Genomic DNA, 25,662 nt, shown 5'->3' with positions numbered 1-25,662 from the left:
AGCCATAAAGAATGACCACCAATCAGAAATTGGTGATAGTCAGGGTATTTACTCAAAAGTATAGTCACCAGAAGAATTTGAATAGACATTCAGTCTTAAATAATCTGCAACAACAACAGCAATTACATCATCCAGACTCTGAGAAATACCAATCCCTAGAAGCCACCACATGCTCACATCTAGAGCACACTGCAAGAGGAGCACAACTAAGAGAATGATGCATGCACATTAACTTTGCAGATGCACCCACAAAGTATTTCTTTACACTGGATAAACTCCAACAAGAGGTGGATCACTATTTCTGCTATCACAACAGTCAGTGGAAGCATTATAGAAGATCATGATGAAATTCTCTTACATGCCTTGCAGTACTATAAAAACTTATACCAAGCTAACCCAACATCCATGGATGCCACTGATATAATTCTCTCTGATGTGAAAAGACTCATCAGCAATGCAGCATAAGACAGAGCTTCCCATCATGCTATACAATTTGACAACTTCCTGCACCTCTTTACCAAAAGATAAATCTCCTGGCATGCACTGGCTCACCACTGAATATTACCAGTTCTTCTGGGAACAGTTTGGACCTATCCTCTACAGAATATAAGGCGAAATTTGATTTAGAAAAGAACGCTCCACCATAAATGAAGCTTTTTGTTTAAAACTACTTATAGAGAAACAAAGAGAATTTAATTTAGTAACTCAAATTTTGTTCATGGATTATGAAAAAAGCATTTGATAAAATAAAAAGACATATGTTGTTGATATATTACAATGAATGAATATACCTAATATTTTACTACAGACAATATTGAATATATACAAAGATAATGAAATAAAAATAAATGAAAAAAATTCTGAAAAACAATCTATAACCCAAGGAATAAAGCAAGGATGTCCTAAGTTTCCAACACTTTTTAATATTTAGATTAATGAAATACTAATACAGTGGAACACTTTAAATAACCTAGGTATAGAAATTTACCTGAATATTATATAAATCATTATTTGCAAATAAAGAAGACAATTTACAAGGAGCAATATAATTTAAACATTATAGTAGAACAGTTTGGAATGAAAATATCCATAGATAAAACTAAAACAATGTCATTTTGTGGACAAACCTCCATTTAGAAGTAAAATAGTTGTTGTTGTTGAGTCCATTGAAGAGCTTCTAGATATAACCGTGGATCTATAGAACTTCTTTGGCAATCTGTTTAACTTTGGTGGAGTAGAGCTTTTCTCTAGGGTTATTGTCAATTTTCTGTAGAACAGCAGCAATTGCTGGACAAGAATAAATATGGACAGGTGTTAGTTCAACTTCTGGACAATTTTTACATGTTTCATAGCTCCTACTACCATCTAGCTGAATTTTTATGCCTTTAAAATGTTCCGTCCTTAGTCAGGTGATGATTGTGGTTATTTCTCTATTTTCATTAATTTCACTGATTTCATTCTTCTTCTTGATAGTTTGTTTTACCAATCTTATTTTGGCAACAGAGTTAGCATCAGTTAGTGATAATGGGTGTAATTTCTGAGGTAAGTATATCCCTTCTTTGGCTAATCTGTCTGTCTTTCATTGCCTTCAATATTTACATGGGCTGGTATCCATTGCAGTGTGCAGTTCTTATTTTTCAAATTTAAAGTTATTAGTAGTTCATGAATTTCCTGTGCGAGTTTTTTTTTTTTCCATTTTTTAATGCCTCAAGTGCAGATTTTGAGTCACTGTAGATGGTTATTCTTTCTGTAATGTTTATTACTGAATTTGAGAGATAGAATTTGAGAGCTGTTTGTATGGCTGTTAATTCACAAGTGAAGTTTGAAGATATTTTACCAGCTGTGGTTTTGATTTGCATTTCCTTGCCTCCAGGAAGAGTTAGAAAAAACCCCTGAACCTCCTTGGTTGAGTGCTTCATCAGATGATCTATCAGTGTAGGCAATAGCATGGTTTGGATTATTTGAGTGATGTATAGTGTCAAGTCCTTTTATTTTATTTTCTTGCTGTGAATCCTTTTTTGAACAAGGTTCGAGGAGATTTAAGTTTATCATTGTGTTTTTTGGTAGAATAGTGGAAAAGAATGACTCTTTGCTTATTTCAATGGATAGGTGCTCTAAGTCAATCTGTTTTCTAATTTCTTGATCACGTTGTAACGTAGATGATCTCTTTAGTCTAGATTTTCTTGACCAGGCATCGAAAGTCCTGAGTGAGATGTGATCCTGTTGGTGGCTCCTGATTGTTTTAGTGAATTTAACTGTGGAGAATCTTCTTCTGTCTTCTAATATGTGAAGCACACACTCTTGTTGAACTTTTAAATTATTTGTGGATGAGACTGCACCTATGATAATTTTTGCTGCTCTTGATTGTACTCTATCAAGTTTTTCTTTTGAGCTAGTAGAAGCTGAAGCCCAGATTGATGATGCATATTCCATAATGGGTTGTATGAGTGCCATATATGTAGTTTTGAATGTCTTTGGTTTTGCACCCCACTTTGCCTTTTGATGATATTAATTTATTTTTAAGAGCTTTATTATATGTATTTGTAATAGGAGTTGTAAATCTCAGTTCAGTGTCTAGGGTTAGGGCTAAGTATTTTGGAGACTCTGTTTTTTTCTATTTGGGTATTATATATTTTGATTTGAAGGTTGTAATTGTGTCTATTTTTTCTATCAGTGGGAGAAGATGCTCAGTTTTGTTTTTTCTGGATTTATCTGTAGTTTAAATTTCTGCACCCATCTTTCTAAGCCTTTTAGTGAATTATTTACGACTTTTTCAGATTGTTGAGGATTACTGCTCGTGTGCCAGATTGCTATATCATCTGCATAGTATGCTATTTTTGTGTCATTTATTATTGAGGATGGATATTGTTCATATATATAAGAAATAGGAGTGGGCTTAAAAGAGAACTTGTGGGACTCCAGCCCAAGTTTGATGCATGTTGGAATAAATTCCATTAACTTTTACTTTCATTTTTCTTCCTTTCATAAAATCTGAAATCCAAATTAATGCATTCCCCCTTATTCCAGTATCGTATGCAATTTTTATTAACGTTTGTCTCCAGACGCAATCATAGCCAGCTGTGAGATCCAAGAATATTGCTGTTGTCTTCTTTGGTGGTTTTTCTTGAAAGCCATCTATGACTAACTGGCAAAGATAAAATAATTGATCTTCTGTACTGTGTTGAGACCTGTATGCAGTTTGGTAGAAGTTGATCTTGTTATTTTCTAAGAGCCAATTCATAAGTCTGGTATGTATTATTCTTTCGTTCAGTTTACAGAGAGTGCTAGTCAAAGATATTGGTCTGTAGCTGTTACAGTCACAAGGGTTTTTGTTAGGTTTTAGTAAGGGTATAATGACTGATGTTTTCCAGATTTTTGGTAGTTTACATTCATTTTCGAAATTATGGATTTTACAACCATGTTATAACTAACTCTTTTTATTATCCTGATGTTTCAATCTTCATATCAAGATCATCATCTGGAGCATATACAAATATACAAGACAAGCTGAGTTACATTACAAACCGTAAGCTAGAGAAACAATGATTTGATCGTAGATGATGATCTTGATATGAAGATCGAAACGTCAGGATAATAAAAAGAGTTAGTTATAACACGGTTGTAAAATCCATAATTTCGAAAATGAATGCTGATCACTGTGTAACACTAAAAGAAAGGATTTTGGTTGTTTACCTGTTATTCCAAGAGTAAAACAGTTAATAATAAAATAATAGAACAGATAAATACTTTTAATTATCTTGAATGTGAAATATGACACGAAGGAGAAAAAAAAGATACAAAATTAAAAATTTGAAATTTTTACACATTATAGGCACGTTGAATAGAAGCTTAATCCGAATACTGTACAAAAAGAAGCATGCTTGAAAGAAAAAAAAAAAAAAAACTTCAGCAGTACCTACATTATTACATGGCAGTGAAATCTGGGTAATAAGTAAACAAGAATAAAATGAGATAAACAAAGAATAAAAACGAGTGAAATGAGATTCATGAGATGAACTGCAAAACAGAACATTATTATACAAAAAAAGGAATGAAGATATTTTAAAAGAACTAAAAATGAAATCAAAAGAAGAAAAACTAAACAAATGTAAAGAAAAGTGGATAGAATAGGTAAACCAAATGGCCAACACCTGATATCCTAAACAATTAATAAAATATAAACCAAATGGGAAGAGAAGGCTAGGTATATCTCAAAAGAGAATATTAGATTAAAAATGAAACTGAAACAGATAAGGTCTATTTCCATATTTAGCATTATGATGATAAACAAACTTTGTAAAAATTTGTTAAAGCATTCATTCAATTTCATCATCATCATCATCACAGTTTCCTGATAATGTCCCTTCAAGGGGTGTACAGGTACTATGACATCGAGTGTCCATATTTGCAGGGTTAAGTGTTGACACTTCTCACAAAAACATGAAATTCCATGAAAATCTGTACTTTGCCCAAATAACTTTAATGTTTTCTACATATGCCTGAACACTTATGCAACCATTTACAATTAATAGAAAAATGTTTAAATGTGTTTAAAAGGTTTCAATTGCATTTGACAATAATGAGTAACATTTTAGACCCTTGTTTCGAAATATTGTATCAAAATTTTATTATATAGTTTAAGAACAAGGCATGCACCAGGGTATTCGCCATAGGATTTGGTACTCCTCAGGAGTAGGAGGTCCCAGAAGTTGGAGAAGAAGCAAGGTTGGATAAAGTTGAGACTTTCTGTTTGAGAGTACATGGAATTTTAGGTGTCAATGTAAATGTTTGTCCTTTTCATGAACAAAGTTCTTCTAACACATATTTATAGACTTGTTTTTGATGTCTTCTAGTGTGTGTGTTTTATCAGGAAGAAACTGCCAGCTATGAAGTCCTTCCATAACTGAATAACATTGAGGTTGTCATTTGCCTCAACAATTTGGTCCATAAACCTCTGCATAAAGTTGGCCTAAAAGGCCTTGATTACTCCCTGGTAAAGTAGCTGAATAAGGGAGTTAGTGTTGGGGGGGGGGGGGTAAAAAGACCATCTCTACGTATTCATTTGCAGAGTTGTGCATCACTTGAGTGTCATGGGGCATTGGAAGGCTCCTTTTTCCTCCAGGTTCCTTGACTACTTCTCAAGTATGCTTGTATAAATATTTTCCAGAATAGAGAAATTCCTCTGCAATTTGCATGTTCAGCTTTATTCCTGATTTTACAGATGTGAACTTATTAGAACTTTAATCATTTGGAATTTGACCTTCTGACCATTATCTCTGAATTATGCAGTGTAGTCACTGCAAAACTTTGATACCTCCATATTTGAATATTTATGGTAAAAATATCATCTAATCAAACTGCCCCTTTTCAGGCTTTTGATAACTTTTTCTACTTTGAGTATTGATATGTACTCCTGTTTGCATTCCTCTAGAATATTTTCTACTACTGTTCTCACTGCCTGTTTCATTTAACAGTCTTACAAAGTAATTACTCCAGATATCTAGAATATCCTTATCAACCTTGATTCCTTGCACAGTACTTTTTTTCTCAATTTCTAACCTTTTTCAATAACCTCCAAAACATTTTGTCACCTGCCGATATTTATCTTCTATATTCTTACCATGTCTTCCCATGACTTTTGTTTATCTATTTTACACATACCTTAGCTATCTTACATTTTTCTATATATTCTTTTAGGGTCTGCTGACTTATTTGCTAGGAACTTTTGGTGTTTCTTCTTTTTCAGGACTGCTTCTTTAACTTCTTATGTCCACCATGTTGTTCTTATTTTTCTATCTCTGCAGACAACTTCACCACATACCTCCCAAGCTGCTCAAATTCAATGCTTTTAAAACTTTCTTATATGTTGTTCTTTTCGATGTGATACTGATTTTTATCCTGCTTAAAGCTAGGTGATGATCACATCCAATTTCAAATCCTCTGTATCCTCTTATATCCTGAACCAGCATGAAGATATTAGCATCAACAATAACATAGTCAATGAAGTTTTTCCTATTTCTTGTATCCTCTCCATATGAACTTGTACACATCTTTCATAGTTAAGAATTTATGGAGACACAACACACATATTAAAATAATTACTTCACTTAATATTAGGAAAGTAACATTCGACGTTTCGACCTCTGTATTGAGATCATCATCAGGAAAATCCATAAGATTCAAGTTACATGCTACTGCACATCACAAAGGTAATTATCTCGGAAGCTTTAAGAATGGTGTTCTTGATGAGTTTGTGTATTCTCAAGCTTAGAATATGGTTGAAAGATCCTCTCATTGTAGTCCCTCCAATTTTCCATTCAAAGATATGTTTCTGGACAGATATTTATTGCTTTTCCATTTTTTTTACATTTCAGTGGCAATGAAATGTCAATTCAAGATTGTACAAACTGAAACCTAAAGTTATTCCTGATCACCTCAGGAAAACGCTTAGTGAATGTTTACTCCTTAGAAAACATATGCATAGATGAGAGTTTAGCATTATTGAAGTGTTGTCGTTCATTTATTCAATTTAACTCATCAAAAAGATTAAGATAAAGATATAGAAGTCATTACAAGAATGATAAAATCCAAAACTCTTGATCCTTATGCTCTCTTTACTACATGCCCCCTTATGACATTTGTCCCTCAAGAATTCCAAAAATTCAGTTCCATTATTAGTGTATGCTGATTCCTCCACCCAAGTAATATCATCAAGTCAGTGAACTTTTTTTTAAAATAGTGAAAGTGGATATATTTTATAAATTAGATAAAGAAGGATTTGATAAATTTTTGAAATGCAAAAGGTAGTAACAATTTAACTATAAATAAAATTTACCGTGCTTGGTTCTTTTCAGTTATCTGCAAGCCCAATTTTCGGTTTGCCTCTTCTGCTGCTGAGCGTTGCTTAACAGTTTCACATAGCCTATAAACAAGTAAGAATAATAATGATTAGCACATATATTTACAATATAACTATGATAGATGTACGAAAAAATAATTTATGGATCACTTTTCTAATTTCCTTCTTCATTAAGCACATGGTCAATCATCAGCCATTCTCTTGTAAATTGTCTTTTTGTGAACCTAAATAAAAATTCATTTCCCATCATATGGAAATAATTGGGGACTGAATATGTTTACTGTCACACTTTCAAAACCCACAAATTGAAAAAAAAAAAAAAATTCAACTGGAACAAAAAGAAAAAAAGGAAATGTTCTTCTAAACAGAAACTTTTTTCCTTTCCTTCAAATTAATGAATTAACAAGTAGTTTTTCACAGTGAGACAGAGAAAATTATCTAAACCAGAATTATCTTAAAAATTAAATAATTTTAAGATTTTTAGAAGATCTTGTATCATAGACACTTTTTTCCCCTCTTGTTAAGATCGATGTACATAGATAGAAACTGTGAAGAGAATGTGACAAACTGGGCTTCTTGCTAATAAAAAGTTATAATGTGCAGATAAAATGAGTAGTTGAGGCCAAAACGAATTCACATAAGATAAGTCTGAAATTGTAAGTGTAATTTAAACTAGATTCCTGTACAACAGAAAGGTCTGTGTTTCTGCAGCAAAATCTTGATGTCACCAATATTCTGACAAAACCCACAATGGCTCCATTGTAAAAATTTTCCTATTGGTTTGACTTAGTAGACTTATCTGGATTTCAGGAGGCCGAGGATTTACCTTTGTCAGCTTTGTATTAATCAATTGATTTTGGGAAGTATGGATAGCTAGTGTCTATAGCTAGATAGATAGCTAGTATGGATAGCATTACAATACATTATAAGCATGCTTTCCATAGTTGAAGAAAATGCCAAATAGATCCCTAGGTGGGAGATGACTTTCATAGCTCAGTGAAACACTACCATTACTTTGCTTATTACAGGACTGAAGTGTCTGTTGCCATGCTCGATTTCCAGTTTCTGTTCTTTTAGCTTCCTATATACAGTGCACATTATAGGTACCCAGAACTTCTCCCATTTGAGGATAAAACAATAAAGCCATTCTATAGGCTGGCTGCCAGATATAACATGGGAGAAAACTTGGTGGCATTCCCTGATCAACAGCTTGTTACTGTTGATCAGGGAATGCCAGTAATTTGAACTCCTAATGCCAGACTAGTAGGAGTTCAAATGCAGCATGTGTGGAGATGACAATGTCAGAACAGCACACGTGGTTCTTGCATCCTTGTATGAGAGAAATACTTGTGATTCTTCACCTTACCATTAAATATCTTCAAAATAATGGAGATCAAAAACAATCTCCAACAAAAAATAACATTTTTCTATTGTATAAACTACACTCTGCATGATGGTTGGTGTTCTCTGACATCCCATGTCAGAGAACACCAAACCAAATCCTCTCTTTTAGATCTGCTTCTAGCTTCAGTTTCCCCCACCCACCCCCATTTTTCTGGCACTACAATATTACCAATACTATAAATTCTTCTTCTCCGTTTGTTTCTATTCTCTTGATTTAAATATCTTTGCTGGAATGGAGACATTCATCCCCCATTGCATTTAGAACCTCTACCATTATCTGAGCCTTGGTTCTCCAATAAGTGTGCCAAAACATTCCAAGATAAAACATCAGAAGTGGCTGAAGAGAAAACTTTGCACCAAAGTTTTCTCTTCACTTTTCACTAAAAGGCATAAACCGACACAAATCTGACCTTGAAAGGATAAATTGCAGAACTAAGATCTATACTGAAGTCAATTATAACCCACACAAAAATAATCAAAAACAAAACTATTGATTTACTAGGAAAGAAGTCACTTCATGGCCTTCTGCCATAATACAAAAAATTCATGTCACTCTATTCTAGGCAGAGAATCTACAGGACTTCCAAAATCCACAAAAATAATGTACTACTGACGCTAGTTGTGGAAGGTGTTGACAGTCAAATATATCACTAGCCAATAAATTAGCAGTGAAAGTTGAGGAATTAGTGGGTCTATCCACCTCCTATAATAAAAATAGTGAATGTTTTAATAGAAAAGCCTACGTTCTTCATAACCAAGAAATTTTAGTCAAGTGTGACATCACTATCCTCTTTATAAATATCCTCAATTAATGACACAATTTTCTTGTTATAAAACAAATTTCTTATAAAACAAATAAAACAAATTAAAGCATCAAAACTACCCTGAAAACCTGTTGAAAATTTATTTATCACTAGGTTAGACTATAATAGATTTAGTTTAATCCTTTATCCCAGTGAGAGCAAACAAAGTTTGCGCCTGAAAATATCTTCAGGACTAAATATATAGTGTTGTACTATCTTATCCAGTAAGTAGTGCAACACCAAGGCAACTCGTGGCAAAGGTGGAGCAAGCTACCAGGCACTTGTAGCTTGCTCCACCTTTGCCACGAGTTGCCTTGGTGTTGCACTACTTACTGGATAAGATAGCACAACACTATATATTTAGTCCTGAAGATATTTTCAGGCGCAAACTTTGTTTGCTCTCACTGGGATAAAGGATTAAACTAAATCTATTATACCCTGAAAACCACCTATAAAATTAAAACAGTTGGTACATCTAAGGCTCCTCTACCTTCCTCATATCAGGAGTATACCAAATTATCAAATTAAATGTGGAAATTAAAGTTATGCATCAGCAGATTAGAACAATGAGTGTGAGTTGGGTAATTATTAGGGGAGGTGGGGGGGACTTCAACTTTGGAGACAGAGACTGGAAGGAGGAAAGATCAGATGGCAGAAAGGAAATGGAATTTATATTTATGATCGAGAGAAATCAGGGTATGAGAGTATTGGATCGGGTTATAGGATCAAAAAAACCTATCCATAATTAAGGTGGACACTGCCTCCAACTGGGAAGAGTGATCACATGGCAATGACTTAGGAGATGGTAAAACATGTAGAAATTAGAGTTAAGATGGGATATATGTGAAACTATATGGCAGGTGATTGTGACAAGCTTAGGAGGCAGCTTGAAGCATTGCCACAGCATAAAGATCTGAAAGGGAAGGATGGCAGCAGTGTATGGGAGATAATCAGTGGGATAAATCACGTAGGAGTTAGATGGATGAGTAGTAGCATTAAGAATGAGTTTCAAAAAAAGAAAATGTTACGGAGTGTATATAAGAAGAAAGTTGACCAGCTAGCTCATGAATAGTACAAGGGTCGGCAGCATGGTAACAAAGATGAAATCAGAATGAGAAATTAGACAAGCATGCAAAAGGAATTCCGAAGGTGTCCTTTCATTATATGACAAACAGGAGGAAGAATGACTTTGGAAGGATAACTTTAATGAGTGCTGATGGTAGGGAGGTGACAGAGGCAGACAAAATAGTTGAACTATTGAGTGACTACTTTGCAAGGGTGTATCATCCAAGTGAGGATACTGCTATGGCTGAAATGACAAGGCCTGATGTGAGAACAGAGGCTGATGAATTGGAGATACTTGAGTTATTGCAGAATATTTATGGAAATATGGCTGTGGGATTAAATGGATTATCAGCTTGCATTTTGTGAGAATGTGCAAGGGAACTGGCAATGCTTTTGACTAGGCTGTTTAAGTCTCATTTCTGGCAAGGAGTTTTCTTCAAGGGAAAGAGGGCAAAATATTTCCTTTGCACATAAGAGGATCTAAATCTATGGTAGCAAATGACAGACCAATTAGTATCTCAGGAGTGGTGGTAAAAGTACTAGAAAAGTTGGTCAAAAGAGAATTCAAAAATAGGTGGATAACAATATAATACTCTATGAGGGACAGCATGGATTTGTGAAGGGTCGATCATGCCTTGATAATTTATTGTATAATACAGTAAATATTGAGTTGGATAAAGGGAATGACTACACAATGATACTGCTGGATTTGCAAAGAGCCATTTGACAAGATACCACGTGAAACTCTTATTACAAATAGGGATGGACAGGAAGGTGGCTGATGAATAAATAGCAAAAAAGCAATATGTAAGAAGACACAGTAGGTCACCAGTGGTGTGCTGCAAGGCTCTGCTGTTTGATTTGTACATAAATGATATGGAAAATAATTATTATTATATGGGCACCTCCAGAAGTCTGAAGACTCACCAAGAAAATCCAATCTATTCACACAATCTATTATACCTCTCCTTAAACCCATTCACAGAAAAAGCACTCGCAACTAACTCTATCAACCATTCCACTCATTCACAACTCTCCAAGCACAAAATCGAGTCCTCACACCACTACTAACCACACCTTTATTCAACTTCCAGGAATGATCCCTTGTTCTGGTCCCTCTCTGAAACATTTCCCCTATATCTATCCTATAAAACACTTTAAGCAACTTAAATGTTTCTATCATATCCCCTCTCTTTCTCCATCAACCAACTTCTGCAATCCACACACACCTTCAATCTATCCTCATAGGGAACATTCCACAGGCCACTGAGCTCCCTGGGTTTCCCCAAGAAAACCCAGGGGACCAGACTTGAACACAGTAATCTAGATGTGGGCATATCAAGGCCTTATAAAGAGGAATAACAACTTCCTTATCTCTACTTGTTAATGTGTTTGTCACCAGCCAAGTGATCTTATGGGCTACCTTAGCAATATGTCCTCTAAACTTTAACTCGTCTACCACCACCTCTAAATCTATAGCTTCATCTCTCCATGCTCTCAACACCTTACAGCAAATTAATCGGAAAAGTACCCACTCTCTACACCATACAAAAAACCTGGTATGAAAGAAAATTTAAAGAAGCCTGCAAAATTCTGATTAACCACTCTAATATCAACAATAATGGCGGTATGAAAATTTCAAGAATCTGGATGGCACATATTCAGCCTGCTTAATACTTAGTACCCAGCATACTTTAGGACCTTAAGCAACCTTCAGCTAGTATTGGAAATCATTCCATACCAACTGATTGAAATTTATATGTATAATCATGTTTTTAATATATATAAACATGTTGCTCTCCAGTCCAATGTAATTTTGTAACCAATAGATAATAATAATAATAATAGGACTCTAGCATTGATGTAGCGGTTTTTTTTTTTTTTTTTTCACCAGAGGTCAGGCCAACAATTGTTGTAACAGTTGGTCAGTAACTTTAGCAAACCATGTAGATTGTAGTGCAGCGTGTTTCTCTGTATATATAGTGTATATGCTCCAGAAGATGATCTTCATATAAAGATCGAAACGTTGAGTGTTGATTTTGGTTTATATTAAACTAAAGTTTTGCTCAAACACGGTAGTTGTCTCCATAATTTTCCAAAATGTATTCTGATCACCGTGTAAGCCTAACAGAAAGGACTCTAGCTTCATCAGTCATCAATGTGATACACGGCTTGTAATCTGTTTATCCCAAAATGCATAACTTTACATTTCTCAACATTAAAATGACACCCGTTAACTTTTGCCATACTGACAGCCTATTTAAATAGTCCTGCAAGCTCTCCACATCACCTTGATTAACTATTGCTCTACCTAATTTTGCATCATTAGCAAACAACTGAATATTTCCTTTCAGATTATTTTCTATATCATATATGTACAAATTAAACAGCAATGGTACCAAGATCAAACCTTGCTGCATACCACTAGTCACCTGTTTCACTTCAATTCTGCCCCTCCATATACCACTTTTTGATACCTGTCCAGCAGCCACCCTCTTATCCACTTAACAAGTATCATCATATTCAGTCATGTCATGTTTTAAGCAGAGTTGGATAGAGTATAATAGTTAATCAAGGTTATGTAGAAAGCTTTCGGGATGATTTAAATAGGTTGACCATATGAACAAAACATAAAGATGTCAATTTAATGTGGAAAAGTGTCAAGTTGTGCATTTTGGGATAAGAAGATTACAAGCTGTGTACCACATTGAGGGAATTATACTCAAGGAAACTGATGATAGATAGTTGAAGTTCAGAGGATATATTGTTAAGGTAGCCAGGGAAGCTCACAGGATTACTTGGTTATTGAAACACACACTAACAAGCAGAGACAATGGAGTTATCATATAAGAAAACATATCCATATGTTTGTTTCTGATACAAAACTGTGTAGTTGACAAAGTGATAGTTAATGAAGGTGATAGTGGTTCTGCAGGATAATTTAAAGGGACTAGTATAGTCAGTGAAGGATAACGCACCAACTGAATAAGGCAAAATGTAAGTTCATTAACTTTTTGGATGAAAAATCCATAAGCTGTATACTACACTGATGGAACCAAACTGCAGTACAGTGATAAGGACAGGAATTTCGAGGTGACTGTGGAGAGGGAGAAGTGTAAAGAGCACTTCTCCTAGACATACATGGCATGTAAATCCAGGGGGCGTAGCATCGTCCACTTAAGCATCAGCACTGCACATATTATTCAGTCTTTAAATTAAGTGAGTGCATGAGTATGTCAATGATTTTAATATGAGGGAATTTCATGGCAGTGTGTATTCAATTGCTCGTTGACAACAGTGAAAGTAGAAAGTGAGAGTAGAGAGGTGGTGGTGTTGAAATGTTTCGTGCGCAAATGCAAGAAATGAGAGGCATGTCAAAAGCAGAATGAAGCAAGTTTACGGTGGGGCTTAAAAGCTGTATGGAGGTTGTACTTTTTTAACAATCTGGCTATTTTTTCTGATGTGCCATGGATGTAAGGTATGGTGATGGCATTTCTGAAGTCCTTCTGAAGAGATGGTCAGGGAATGGGGAAGGACTTTAGTTTCACTCACTGTTGTATTGTATGTGTGTGTTGTTACAAAAGGTTTTTGTAATCCCTGAAGATGTCTCTATGACTGAGACGAAATATTGGAAGCATTAAAATTAGTTTTAATCATTTCTCAGTGCTGATAATATTCCATTAAACTTCCAACATGAATGGATATCCTTTCTCAGTCTTCCATTCCTAATTTTTCTTCTCATTTCTGTTCAGTCTTCATATATTGAAGTTGCAGCAACTCCACAGTTTTCTCCTGCTGTGTTCCTTTCCTACTACTTATTTAAGAGTAATGATTAATTTCCTGCTACTTAGTAGGTAATTAATCACTTATTAATCACTTACTCTTGAATAACAGTAATAAAATTCAGATATCCTACAGACACTAGTCATTATTAGCATGAAGTAACATAACTTTATGCACAAATTCAGGTGAGAGAAGATACAAAAAAAAATAATAAAATAATAATAATAATAAATAAATGTCTCACTATGTTATTGCTGATAGACATAAATTGCTAGTTCAGGACACGATACAAGTTCTGAACAAAACTGAATATCATGTTGAAAAGAAAAGCATGTATAAGAAAGTTTTAAAAAGAATAATATAGAAACATTATTGAAGAAAAAAAAATTAAAGAGTTTGAAAACAAGAACCAAACCTTACAGACTAAGTGGCAAATGCTGAAGAAAACAGCAACTGACTGACTGATTCAGCCAAAGAGGCATATATAGTGAAGTTGTCTGCATGGAGAGAAAAATCAGAATGTATGTCAGAGATGATAATGGTGACATGAAAACTTAGATAAAGATATTCTAGATGTTGGGAGTAATTACTCTGAAAGAGGCTAAATGAAATAAGTGACAGAATCATGGTAGAAAATACTCAAGAGGAATATAATAAGGAGTACATATCAAAACCGGAGATAAAAAAAAAATCATGAAAATCTTGAAATGTAGAAAAGAGTCAAATGTGGAGGAATAAACGTTTTACAGTGGCTGCATTGCATAACCCAAAAGTCCTGAACTGGGACTCAAATTCTGGGCGATTGAAGTAGATCTTTCACAGTACTCATCTAGAAAAAGGAAAATAAAACTGAATCTGAGAAGCTTTCTATAGTAAACCTTATCAATAGTTTTAACACTACAGAACAAATTTTGCCTTCTATATGAAAGCATCTGTAAAAATAACAAAGGCCATATCTACTGTTAGAAATCATTTATTAGACTTAGAATTCTATATATATATATATGTTAAAGATACCAAGCTATTTTAAACCTGGTTTTTAAAATAGCTTGGTATCTTTAACATATATTACATCCAAGGTAAAAAACTTTCTACACACACACACACACATATATATATATATATAGACATAAATTGCAGAAGAATTTCACTAGTGAGTATTTCAGGTAACATTTATGCAAATATACTTGAGATGCTGAGAAAAATTGTGAAAGAAACTAAACATACAGAGCAATATAATCTATATTTCAGTTGTAGGTTAGCAATCAGAACTAAAGAATGTAGAAGATGGTTTGATGTATGAGATAAGGATGCACACCATCTCCACTATTATTCATCATCTATATGGATCACATTATGAAGGAAAGAGACATAGGTCTGATATCAAAATTAGAGATATTCAGATCATCTCTTTACTTTATGCAGATATTATACTCTTAAATAAATCCAGTATAAGTCTGCAAGATGAAATACCTACTGTTATAAATTCTGTAATCAGAAATCAGCAATAAAAAGACAAAAACTATGAAAATAGGCAAAGTACTGAAAACATCAACTGCATCCTGAATGGAGAATCCTATTGAACAATAAACATTTTAGTTATTTAGGCAATGATTTTTTTTGAAGATGGCAAATTAAATATGGAAATAGACAACATGATCAGCAAAGATAGGTAGGAAGCCATGTTAATAAATGTATATAAAATAAAAGGAAATCATACAAACACTAAACCAGCAAGACAAGACAGTGTTCAAACAAGTTTTGCTTATGGATCTGGCAGTTGGGTTAAAAATAAAACAGTTGATCAAAACAAGAAACCAGAGGCATAAGTTCTGAGAAAAATCATGGAAGTGAGCAGTCCAAAATCAAATTATTATTATTACACCCCACATGGAGTTGAACAGACTCATTGTGGGAGGTTCATTCAACTGATAACATATTTATCATATAGAATCTTAAAGTCCTTAACACTCCTTGCATTAACAACACATTCTGGTAATGCATTCCATTCACTGACAATTCTCCAAGTAAAAATTCTGCTCCCCACACCCTTCTTCACCACACTTTTACATAACTTCCAGGAATGACCTCTGGTTCTTCCCCTTTCATCTTCTACTCTTTTTATAATCCCCTCTAGATTAATCTGATAAAATCCTCTCACTAACTTAAATGTCTCTATCACCTCTTTTCCTCCTATCCACCAAACTCTGCAACCTCTCCCCATAGCCAGTTCCAAACTCCTGATATTGTCTTAGTCACTCGTCTCTAGACCCCCTCCAATGTTTCCACATCACATTGAAAACCAGGTGACCAGATCTGAGCACAATAGTCCAAGTGTGGTCTAACCAGTGCATTATACAGTGGCACAACCACTTCCTTATCCTTGCATGTTAGAGTACTTGTTATCATGGCAGCACTATGATGTGCAACCTTTGCAACACTAACAATATGCCCTCTAAACTTCAGTCTACTGTCAACCATCACTCCCAAATCTCTAATCTCATCCACTTCCTGCACTATGACACCATCAATATAGTACAGCCTTACATTTCTGCATTCCAAAATGCAACACCTTGCACTTATTGATATTAAAACTACAACCCCACTCTTTTAACTAAGTAAAAAGTCTATTCAAATCTTCCTGAAGGGATTCAGCATCAACAGTGCTACTTATAACTCTTCCCAACTTTGCATCATCAGCAAATAACTGAAGATCTCCAGTCAGTCCACATGATATATCATTTACAAACAAGTTAAACAGCAGGGACCCAAGAACAGAACCCCGGGCATGCCACTGGTTACCCTTCTTTTTTGAGACACTGCTCCATCATACACAACCTGCTGGTATTGTATATACTGTCTATTTCCATCCTCTGCAGTTTGTACACCAACTTATCATGTGGTAATCTATCAAACACTTTTGCAAAATCTAATAATATCACTGTATATGATTCTCCCTTATCTAACATATCATTCATCTTACCATAAAATCAAGTAAATTACTGAAACAGGACCTACCCTTTACAAATCCATGCTGACCATCGTAAAGAATGCTATGTCCATCAACCTAATTCTGTATTCTATTCCTTATCAATATCTCCAACATCTTGACCACAACTGCAGTTATACAGACTGGCCTATAGTTGGAGACCTCTATCTTAAAACCATGCCTGTGGAGTAATACTATTTTGCCTTCTTTCCACTACTTAGGAATCCTACCCACTGCAAGACTTCCATTAAATAACTAGGTCAAGGGAATAACCAACTGTGGTGCACATTCCTTAAGCATGCATGGTGATATGTCATCCATTCCCACAGCCTTATTCACATCTAACCCAACCCAACATCTCATACACCTCTGTTTCTTTCACTTCCAATTCTCCTAATACTTGCCTCTCTTCTATATGTTGCACCAGATCATTTACATCAGTATGATATATGCTGATAAATGCTCTTTAATAAAAGCACTTTATCAGCGTATTTCACTTATTAAAGAGCACCTAATAAAGTGCTCTTTAATAAGTGAAATCAAGCAAGCACAGCTTGCTTGATTTCACTGTTCATTCATTTCACTCCCATTCTATTTACTCGCTTAACCCTCAGTATGCAATCATACCAGATACTGCCCTATGAGTTTCCATGCATTTTCAACATCTTTTTCGCTCAACTCATCTACCCAATGTACCAATGGTAACTGGCTATAGAGCTTCCTATAATCACCTGCTTTATAGTTCCACATGTATCCATTTTTGGCGGTGACCTTTTCTTGTTTCATCACTTCCCAAACAAGTACCTCATGATCACTCTCAGCAACTGGCAGCAGTGTCAACACCTCATTAACAACTACACCTTCTGAAGTTATCACCAAATCCAAAACATTAAAGCCTCTAGTTGCTTCAATCACACGCTGCTTAAGATACTTATCTCTCAGAAATTCCACAAACTCACTCTCCTTGTTCCCATACACTATCCAGTCTATATTCTTGTAATTAAAGTCTCCCATCAGGATCACCTTCTTCTTACATGCCCAACTAATTTGTCTAAACATTTCACAATCAGTATTCTCTGCATTCCCTGGCCTATAGCAGCATGCTATCAGATATACTAACCTGTTTATTTTAACTTCGCACCACACAGATTCAAAATCTGTGCACTATCAACTTCCACACGTTGCGGACACAATTCCTTTGCAATCATTAACAGAACTCCCCTTCCCTTTTCACATCTCTATCCTTCTGTAAAATTATATATCCTTCTAACTCTATTCCTGACATCACATCCTCCTCAAACAACCAAGTTTCACTTATTCCAATTATTTTGGACATACCTTCGCAATCAATGCCACAAACTCAGCTCTCTTGCTTCGAATACGCCTGTATAACTTTCCTTTCCTAGACACATTAGTCACCCGCCAGCCTGATGGCACCTTGGTTTTCTCTGTTTATAGAAAACCCACCCATACAGGCAGATACATTCACCAACAATCCCCCCCACCACAATATGGAGTTTTTAAGACACTTTACAACAGGGCTAAACTAATCTGTTCAAATGACAATGCCCTAACCACTGAACTAAATCACATCCTCAACACTTTCTCAGCCAATGGCTATGCCTCCAAAAAAAATTGAAACCGGTAAACCACAACACTCCCCCCATTCCCTTCACAACAAGGATTACTCTAAATCCATCACCATTCCCTACATCCCAGGCACCTCGGAAAAAATTACAAAAATCTTTAAAAAACATGACTTGACCTCTTGTTACAGACCATATAGAAAATTAGCATCCCTTATCCGCTCCACTAAAGACCAACCACTTCCTCTAGACCTACCTGGTGTATACCAGGTCCCTTGCAGCTGTAAGCTATCCTACTTTGGCCAAACAGGCAGGACAGCGAACATCAGAATTTCCAAACAAGGACTACATCCGTTTTTACCAGTAGAGCCACTCTGGTCTTGCAGACCATGCTGTGGATACACTCCACAGAATACGGTGGAAGAAAGCCACAATAATATACCGTAGCAAGTTCAAATTTGAAAGACTTTTCATGGAATCAGCTTCAGCCCTAAGAAACATGCCAAACCTCAACAAATTTGGTTGCATGAGACTGCCCCAAATTTGGGAGACGTACATCAGGAGACCTTCAGCTCAACGACAAAGAATACCTGCATAGCTCACTAGGGGGCATCATCAGGACTTTTAGGAGAAACAATAGCTTCCTCACTTTGTCCTCATTTACTGTATGTAGTGCCTGCATGCACGTGTCTTTATTTTAAGTTCCTTTGAAGATGGCAACGTGACGTTGCCGAAATACTGGAAATATATATTAAAGTTTAAAATAATTAAAAGAAATACACATATTAACTACAGTGAAAATTATTTACTTGTAAATATTTCATCCTAAGTATCTTAGGACATCATCAGTACAGTACAATAATAGGAATAACATACAGTTAGGACGCATGATTACAATAGAATCTCATTAAATGTGCGTAACGTGTTACAGAAGTAAAAAAATAAATAAAATAAAATAAAATAAAAAGAAAACTAATAATAATTATTTTACACAATTTTGTATGACAATTTCCCATACTTTAGGAATAGTAAGAACGTCGTTGCAGTTTAAATTCGGTCTGTGTAGTAGGGCTTCAGAACTTTCTTTATATAAACGTTCATGTTTATATAAAGATCTATGTAAAAGTTTAGACTTTTCCCAATGGATCCTATGGCTTGGATTTTCAATTCCGTGTTGAGAGAGACCAGATTTCTGCGGTTTAAAAAGACGAATATGGTCTTGATCTTCCAAGATGCATTTCTGAACAGACCTACCTGTCTGTCCAAAGTAAGACAATTTGCATGAGCATGGAATCTCATAAACGCCAGGCAACATCAAAGGTGAGAGTTTGTCCTTAGGAGAAGGTAACAAGTTGTAAATTTGATTGATAGGTTTGTAAGTAGTGGCAAAATTGTATTTTGTCTGTTCAGAAACGCATCTCGGAACATCAAGACCACATTCGTCTTTTTAAACCGCAGAAATCTGGCCTCTCTCAACACAGAATTGAAAATCTGTGCCATAGGATCCATTGGGAAAAGTCTAAACTTTTACATAGATCTTTATATAAACATGAACGTTTATATAAAGAAAGTTCTGAAACCCTACTACACAGACCAAATTTAAACCACAACAACGTTCTTACTATTCCTAAAGTATGGGAAATTGTCATACAAAATTGTGTAAAATAATTATTAGTTTTTTTTTTTACTTCTGTAACACGTTACGCACGTTTAATGAGATTCTATTGTAATCATGCACCCTAACTGTATGTTATTCCTATTATTGTTTAAACTACTGTACTAATGATGTCCTAAGATACTTAGGATGAAATATTTACAAATAAATAATTTTCACTGTGGTTAATATGTGTGTTTCTTTTAATTATCTCACCACAGGTTTCGTTATTTAAAAAAATATTAAAGTTTAATTTAATTTATATTCTAGTGTTCTAGTGTATGTTCTGAATTCCTTAAGTTAATTAATAACTCCTGCATTATATATTCGTGTATAAACATAACAATCGCTGTGTGTTTGAGGCCATCCTACCAGCACCAACATTCTCTATTCTAGCTGCTATACTACACCCCCCCCTCTCTCTCTTTGGCTTGACCACTCCCATTTCCCTGATCCCGACTGTGATTTCCATTCTTACCTGTCTCATCCTCACCTTTATGCATTTCATCACCTTGTGCTGCTGCAAACACATCTTCAACCTCATATCCATCTTCCTCCTGCTGCACAATCTGTTGATTAGTGCTATCCTGTTTCACAGGTAGATTCTGATCATTTGCTACATTAACTTTTTGACTCTGTGCCTTCTCAGAAAACAATAGAATTTCTAAATGCCCAACACCAAACCCATTCAAATGTAATCCATCAGCTTTATACCATTTGGACTTCCCTTCAAATTCACTCCACAGATACTTAGGATGAATTCCTAAGTATCTGTGGAAAAAATTGAATTCCTTTTGCCTCACACAACTCAGCCATCTTACTACTCATTAAAGAAGATATTAGAAAGGAACTTAACATTAGTATTCAAGAAAGAATGAGGAAGACTAATGTAATCAATATGCTTGTTTAAATTTTCTTGTTAGGGTTTTAGGGCACTAAAAAGGTCCTAAACCAAAACAACAGCAAAAAAAAAAAAAATAGTTATGGCTAAAAGAACTCTGTCTGTGCCATTCAGAAATAAAAGGCACTAGAAGATTAATTTTTTTATTAAAAAAAAATTAATTTGTTGACCAGTGTTATCTAATAGCTTTAAAATGTAAAAATCAATAATGGGACTGAAGATTATTAAGTAATGCAATGAAAAATATTATTCTCATATGATAGTGACATATGCAGGAGTGTATAATGTAACACTTTTCTTAGGATATAGGTTGATACATGGCCGATTAGAATTTAAACTACAACAATCAGGTGTGTAGGGTAGAATGTCTTTTTCCTTAACCAGATTGACAGAGAGAGAGAAAAATATATCAAAGAAGTTGTGCACGACTGAGTGTGGCAAAACTGGACCAATCACGAGCCCTGTGTATTACAAGTTTCTGTGATTGGTCCACTTGGAACTATTCAACCTTTATGAAAATGATATTGTCAGCAGAAATGTATTTGATGTGTGTCCTTGAAGAAAGATTTGAATTGAATTTGACATGGGTAGGTGCATGAGGATGTCGGTTCACTGTTGATAAATGTAAGAGTCTGCCCTTTGAAATCAGAACTGGAAGTCCAAAATACATTTTGCCATGTGAAGTGGAGGCAAGAGATCTTGGAGTGCTACAGACAGGGCGTTCCTAAAAGATATTGCACAGGTGGTGAAAATGATCATGAGGAATGCTGCTATAATGAGAAGGACAATGATAAAGAGATGTTTGTTTCCTTATACAGAAAGTTTTGATCAGATGATCCCAAGATTGCTATGCTCAGAAATGGTTGCCTAGTATTCAAGGTGACATGGTTTCAGAACATGAGAAGGGGTTTGTAACCACAGTAATTTCGATGCTGTAGAACAGGCTGTCCAAAGCACTGCCCGGGGGCAACATGTGGCCCGTGCGATTTTGTGCGGCCTGCCTGTGGGTTTTGATTTTCACAAGTGAAAAACTAAAATAACAATTTGAATTGAATGCATATTAGATATTTTAATTCTATCACTAATCGATGCTGGTAATTTTATTTTGTGTTTTTACATCACTATATACCACGTGTTTTTCAAATATTAGATGTGTCAAAGAAGCGTTCTTACGCTGTATTGTTCTAACGCACATGCTCCGAGCGCTTACTGGGAACGTGAGCGCCCAATTAGTATTGTTCATTTGTTCAGCTTTCAAGGTTGTGTTGCTGCTGCTCACCAAATTACTAGATATGCATTGTGATGCAGCCCTCAGATAAATCTTTTTTTTAATGCGGCCCTCAGATTACCTAAGGTTGGACAGCCCTGCTGTAGAATGCAGGTGATGAAGATGGGCTGTGGCAGTATATATTGTAAAACAAATTTGAGACAGGCAATGAAGGGGGGGGAGATAAGATCGAGTAGTAATTACTAAGGAAGTTTACAAGGTAACATTGGAGGAATTTTTCAGGGAGTGGAAGAATTAAGAACAAAAGGTGGGAATTTTTTTTTTGTTTTATATTTATTTTTTAATGGAGAGTACCGTGGAAGAGAGGAAATCAATGAAATTTCTGGCATTAGGATGTTGCGAATGTAAGAATTGTGAATGAATTTAAGCTGTAGTGTGACAAGCATTATGGCATTTGGTACAGTTCTTCTCATGATGCGTGTTTTTGACTCCATGGAATCAAAAGACTATTTTACACACGTGTGTGTGTATATAATTTTATTTTGTATTTTTTCTCTGAACTATACATATATACGAGGAACTGCATGGCATCTGACATCACACCTTTTCGAATTCTGAACTACAGATGAAAATTATATAATGTTATATACGGTTTTACTGATTATTTACACTGAACCAATCTTAAATTCTGATTATTCCAAATAAACAGCCTTCTCCAAGAACCAAAAGGGTTGTATGTCATGTAACTCACTTTGTACATATACACACACTGAGCACACAAAGTAAGGTATGACTCAAATATTAGTGGAACCAACTGCTTCATTATAAACATCAAGTGTCCATCCAGGCCATATGAAGCAGGTAGGATATTACTGAGGAATGATGTGTGCAATTCAATAATGAAATAACAGCACAGTCTAAGTGATGTGCATTATGACACTCAGTGCTCGATGCATGTGTGTGGGTATCATGGATAATAATGTCTAGACTGTATTGATAATCATTGATAATGCTGGATAACAGTGTGCCTGTCATATCTACATAGGTTATTTCTATACCCATCCTTGACAGTGGACATTAGGAGGGAAAAAGTCATCTCTAGTCTAAAAAAGAATCAGTCCCAATTGATGAAACCAGATGGCAGGACCTAGTACAGTGGATTCAGTGAATCCACTGTACTAGGTGAACAACTCAAGCAGGTGGTGTGATGGTGTGAGTAGTACTTTCTTTGCTCATTTTAATTCCTCTTTATATAAGTGGAGCAATGTCCAAATGTCACAGCCTATTCAAACATTGTTGCTGACCAGGTGCATCTTTCACTTAATGTTCAGAGTTTATTCATCTGATAATGGTTATACTAGCAGGATAAGGTACATCACGATGCAGAGATCATTCAGGAATGCTTTCCTGAGGATGACATTTTGTAGAAAGTTTTTTGTTTTTTTTCACTTGGTTAGAAAATAAATTATACCAGACAGGAAATTATATATTCTTGTTTTTTTAATCCTTTATCCAAATGTGACCAAAAATTTGTATGTGAAGTTTCATGACTAGGTTGTAGAGGCTGTTAACTTCACATAAAATTGCCTCGGTATCCCGTAATGCAAGCAATCTTGCATACTCCATATATAAGAAATCTAGTCATGAAAACACTTCATGAAACAACTTTTGTTTGATCATGCTTTTGAATAAAATTATTAAAATGTTTACAATTAAAAGGCATGATTATAATTTCTTATCTAGTATCATTTATTTATAAATAAGTGAAGAAACTTGCTACAACTCTCTAGCATCCAAATATTTTAATTATATGGTGATAGATCAATCCATTACTCTCAGTATCTCAATGAAACTAGGTCCTGCTGATGAGCCTTTAATAAAGATCAAGCCCAAAATGGGTAGTGCCTCTTCCCATAATGCATAACAACATATACATCTGAAAGGGAGTGTGGTGTAGATTATTGGATACTGAGGTAAATATTGCACATAAATTAAGTAATTAAGTACTAATATTTCAGGATTTTCAACCAGCATTTTAGCGCACAAAAACAACAGAAGCCAACTAAATTGCCTGAGAGGGAGGTGGGGGGGGGGGATTCAAATTGTAAATGAAAAGGCATTAATTTCAACAAGCCTAGAGCACTGTCTGCCAGACTTGACTTGAAATGCTGATAGTAGTAAATGTAGTATTTATGTTCTTCAAGGCAAATGTCAGCAGATCTAGCAGTATGACCAAAATATGCTGAGTTGCAGAAACAATGTTATGTACTCCAGGATGTACATGAGAATGAGGCTGATCCTTTATAGAATGCATGATTATTAGCTGAATGCGGGTTCAAAATTAGAATGAAGATTATGTTTATCAGATGGTACTCGGTATAAATTGGAGGAATATGATGCTCCCAAGTCAGTGCAACTGTGTCCAGATGAAACTTCTGTGAGAAGGGAACTGACAGAATTTGAAAGAGGAGTTGTGACAGCATGCCAAGTTGCAGGCCAATCTGTTTGGCAAATTGTTAACAAATTGGGATATCAGAGGTCAACAATCAGTGATATCATACTGAGATGGAAGCATAGGGAGTCAACTGCAAGTTCTACCCAGAGTGGACAACTCACCAAAAGCAACTGTAGGTTGTTATGTAGGAAATACATAAAAACTCGGCTGACACATTGAATGCAGAGTCAACTGGAACATGAATCCACACAAAAAACATTCAGAACCAAGGATCACAACATGGGTTTCCATGGTAGGATCACAATACACAAGTCCCACATTACCAAAACAACATGCAGTGTTATCTTCAGTGGTGCATGTTCAGTTATTTACTTATTTGTTATTTACTGTTTCTATGGAACTGACTGCTGTCTTTTTCAGCAAGACAGCATGTCATAAGGCTGCTGCTGCTGCAACTATGTGGTTTGTCAACATGAACATCACCACACGACTGGCCTCCACAGATCCCCTGATATCAACCTTATTGAACATCTGTGGGTTGAACTGGAGTGTCGATTGATGTCTAAGGATGTGCATTCCCCCATGCAAATATGATCAAAATTCCTACACAATGCAACAAAAATTTTAAATCAAGTTTGGTCAGCGTTTATCAAAAATTTACCCAGTTCAGACCTCAGACAGAGTGAAAGTGAACCACAGAACGCGACATCAAATAGCATTGTTTCCAGCTAAAATGTATTAACGGTTGTATAGTTCTGTTATTTGGTTTTTTAACAAACTTTTTTGATGTTCATAATACCAACAAATGAACTTATTTTTTCTTAATTTCTTATAGTTTGTGCTTTAAACTGTTAGTTCTCTTTACCCCCTGAAGATGTTAGTCTGATGACTAATGAAACTTGTCGGGTTTGTTTTTTAGTACTTGTTTAGTTTTA

The 25,662-nt window shown here is 35.2% G+C and overlaps 1 protein-coding gene across 2 annotated transcripts in view; it reads right to left on the bottom strand.

The window, feature by feature from the left end:
• LOC150110447 (RUN and FYVE domain-containing protein 2-like) overlaps window positions 1–25,662 on the bottom strand; it is a 358,385-nt gene that overhangs the window by 44,206 nt on the left and 288,517 nt on the right. For both annotated transcript variants that reach the window (XM_090393911.1, XM_090393918.1), the window contains exon 12: window positions 6,836–6,922. In XM_090393911.1, coding sequence (XP_090250037.1) covers window positions 6,836–6,922 — 87 coding nt within the window. The remainder of the gene's footprint in view (window positions 1–6,835; window positions 6,923–25,662) is intronic.

The sequence above is a fragment of the Typopeltis vanoorti genome, chromosome 1 (genome assembly GCF_054136105.1).
Source record: "Typopeltis vanoorti isolate ZY-2024b chromosome 1, IOZ_Tvanoo_1.0, whole genome shotgun sequence".
NCBI classification, from domain to species: domain Eukaryota; kingdom Metazoa; phylum Arthropoda; class Arachnida; order Uropygi; family Thelyphonidae; genus Typopeltis; species Typopeltis vanoorti.
The sequence above is the reverse complement of the archived record's forward strand: the minus strand, read 5'-3'. Positions and strand labels throughout refer to the sequence as shown.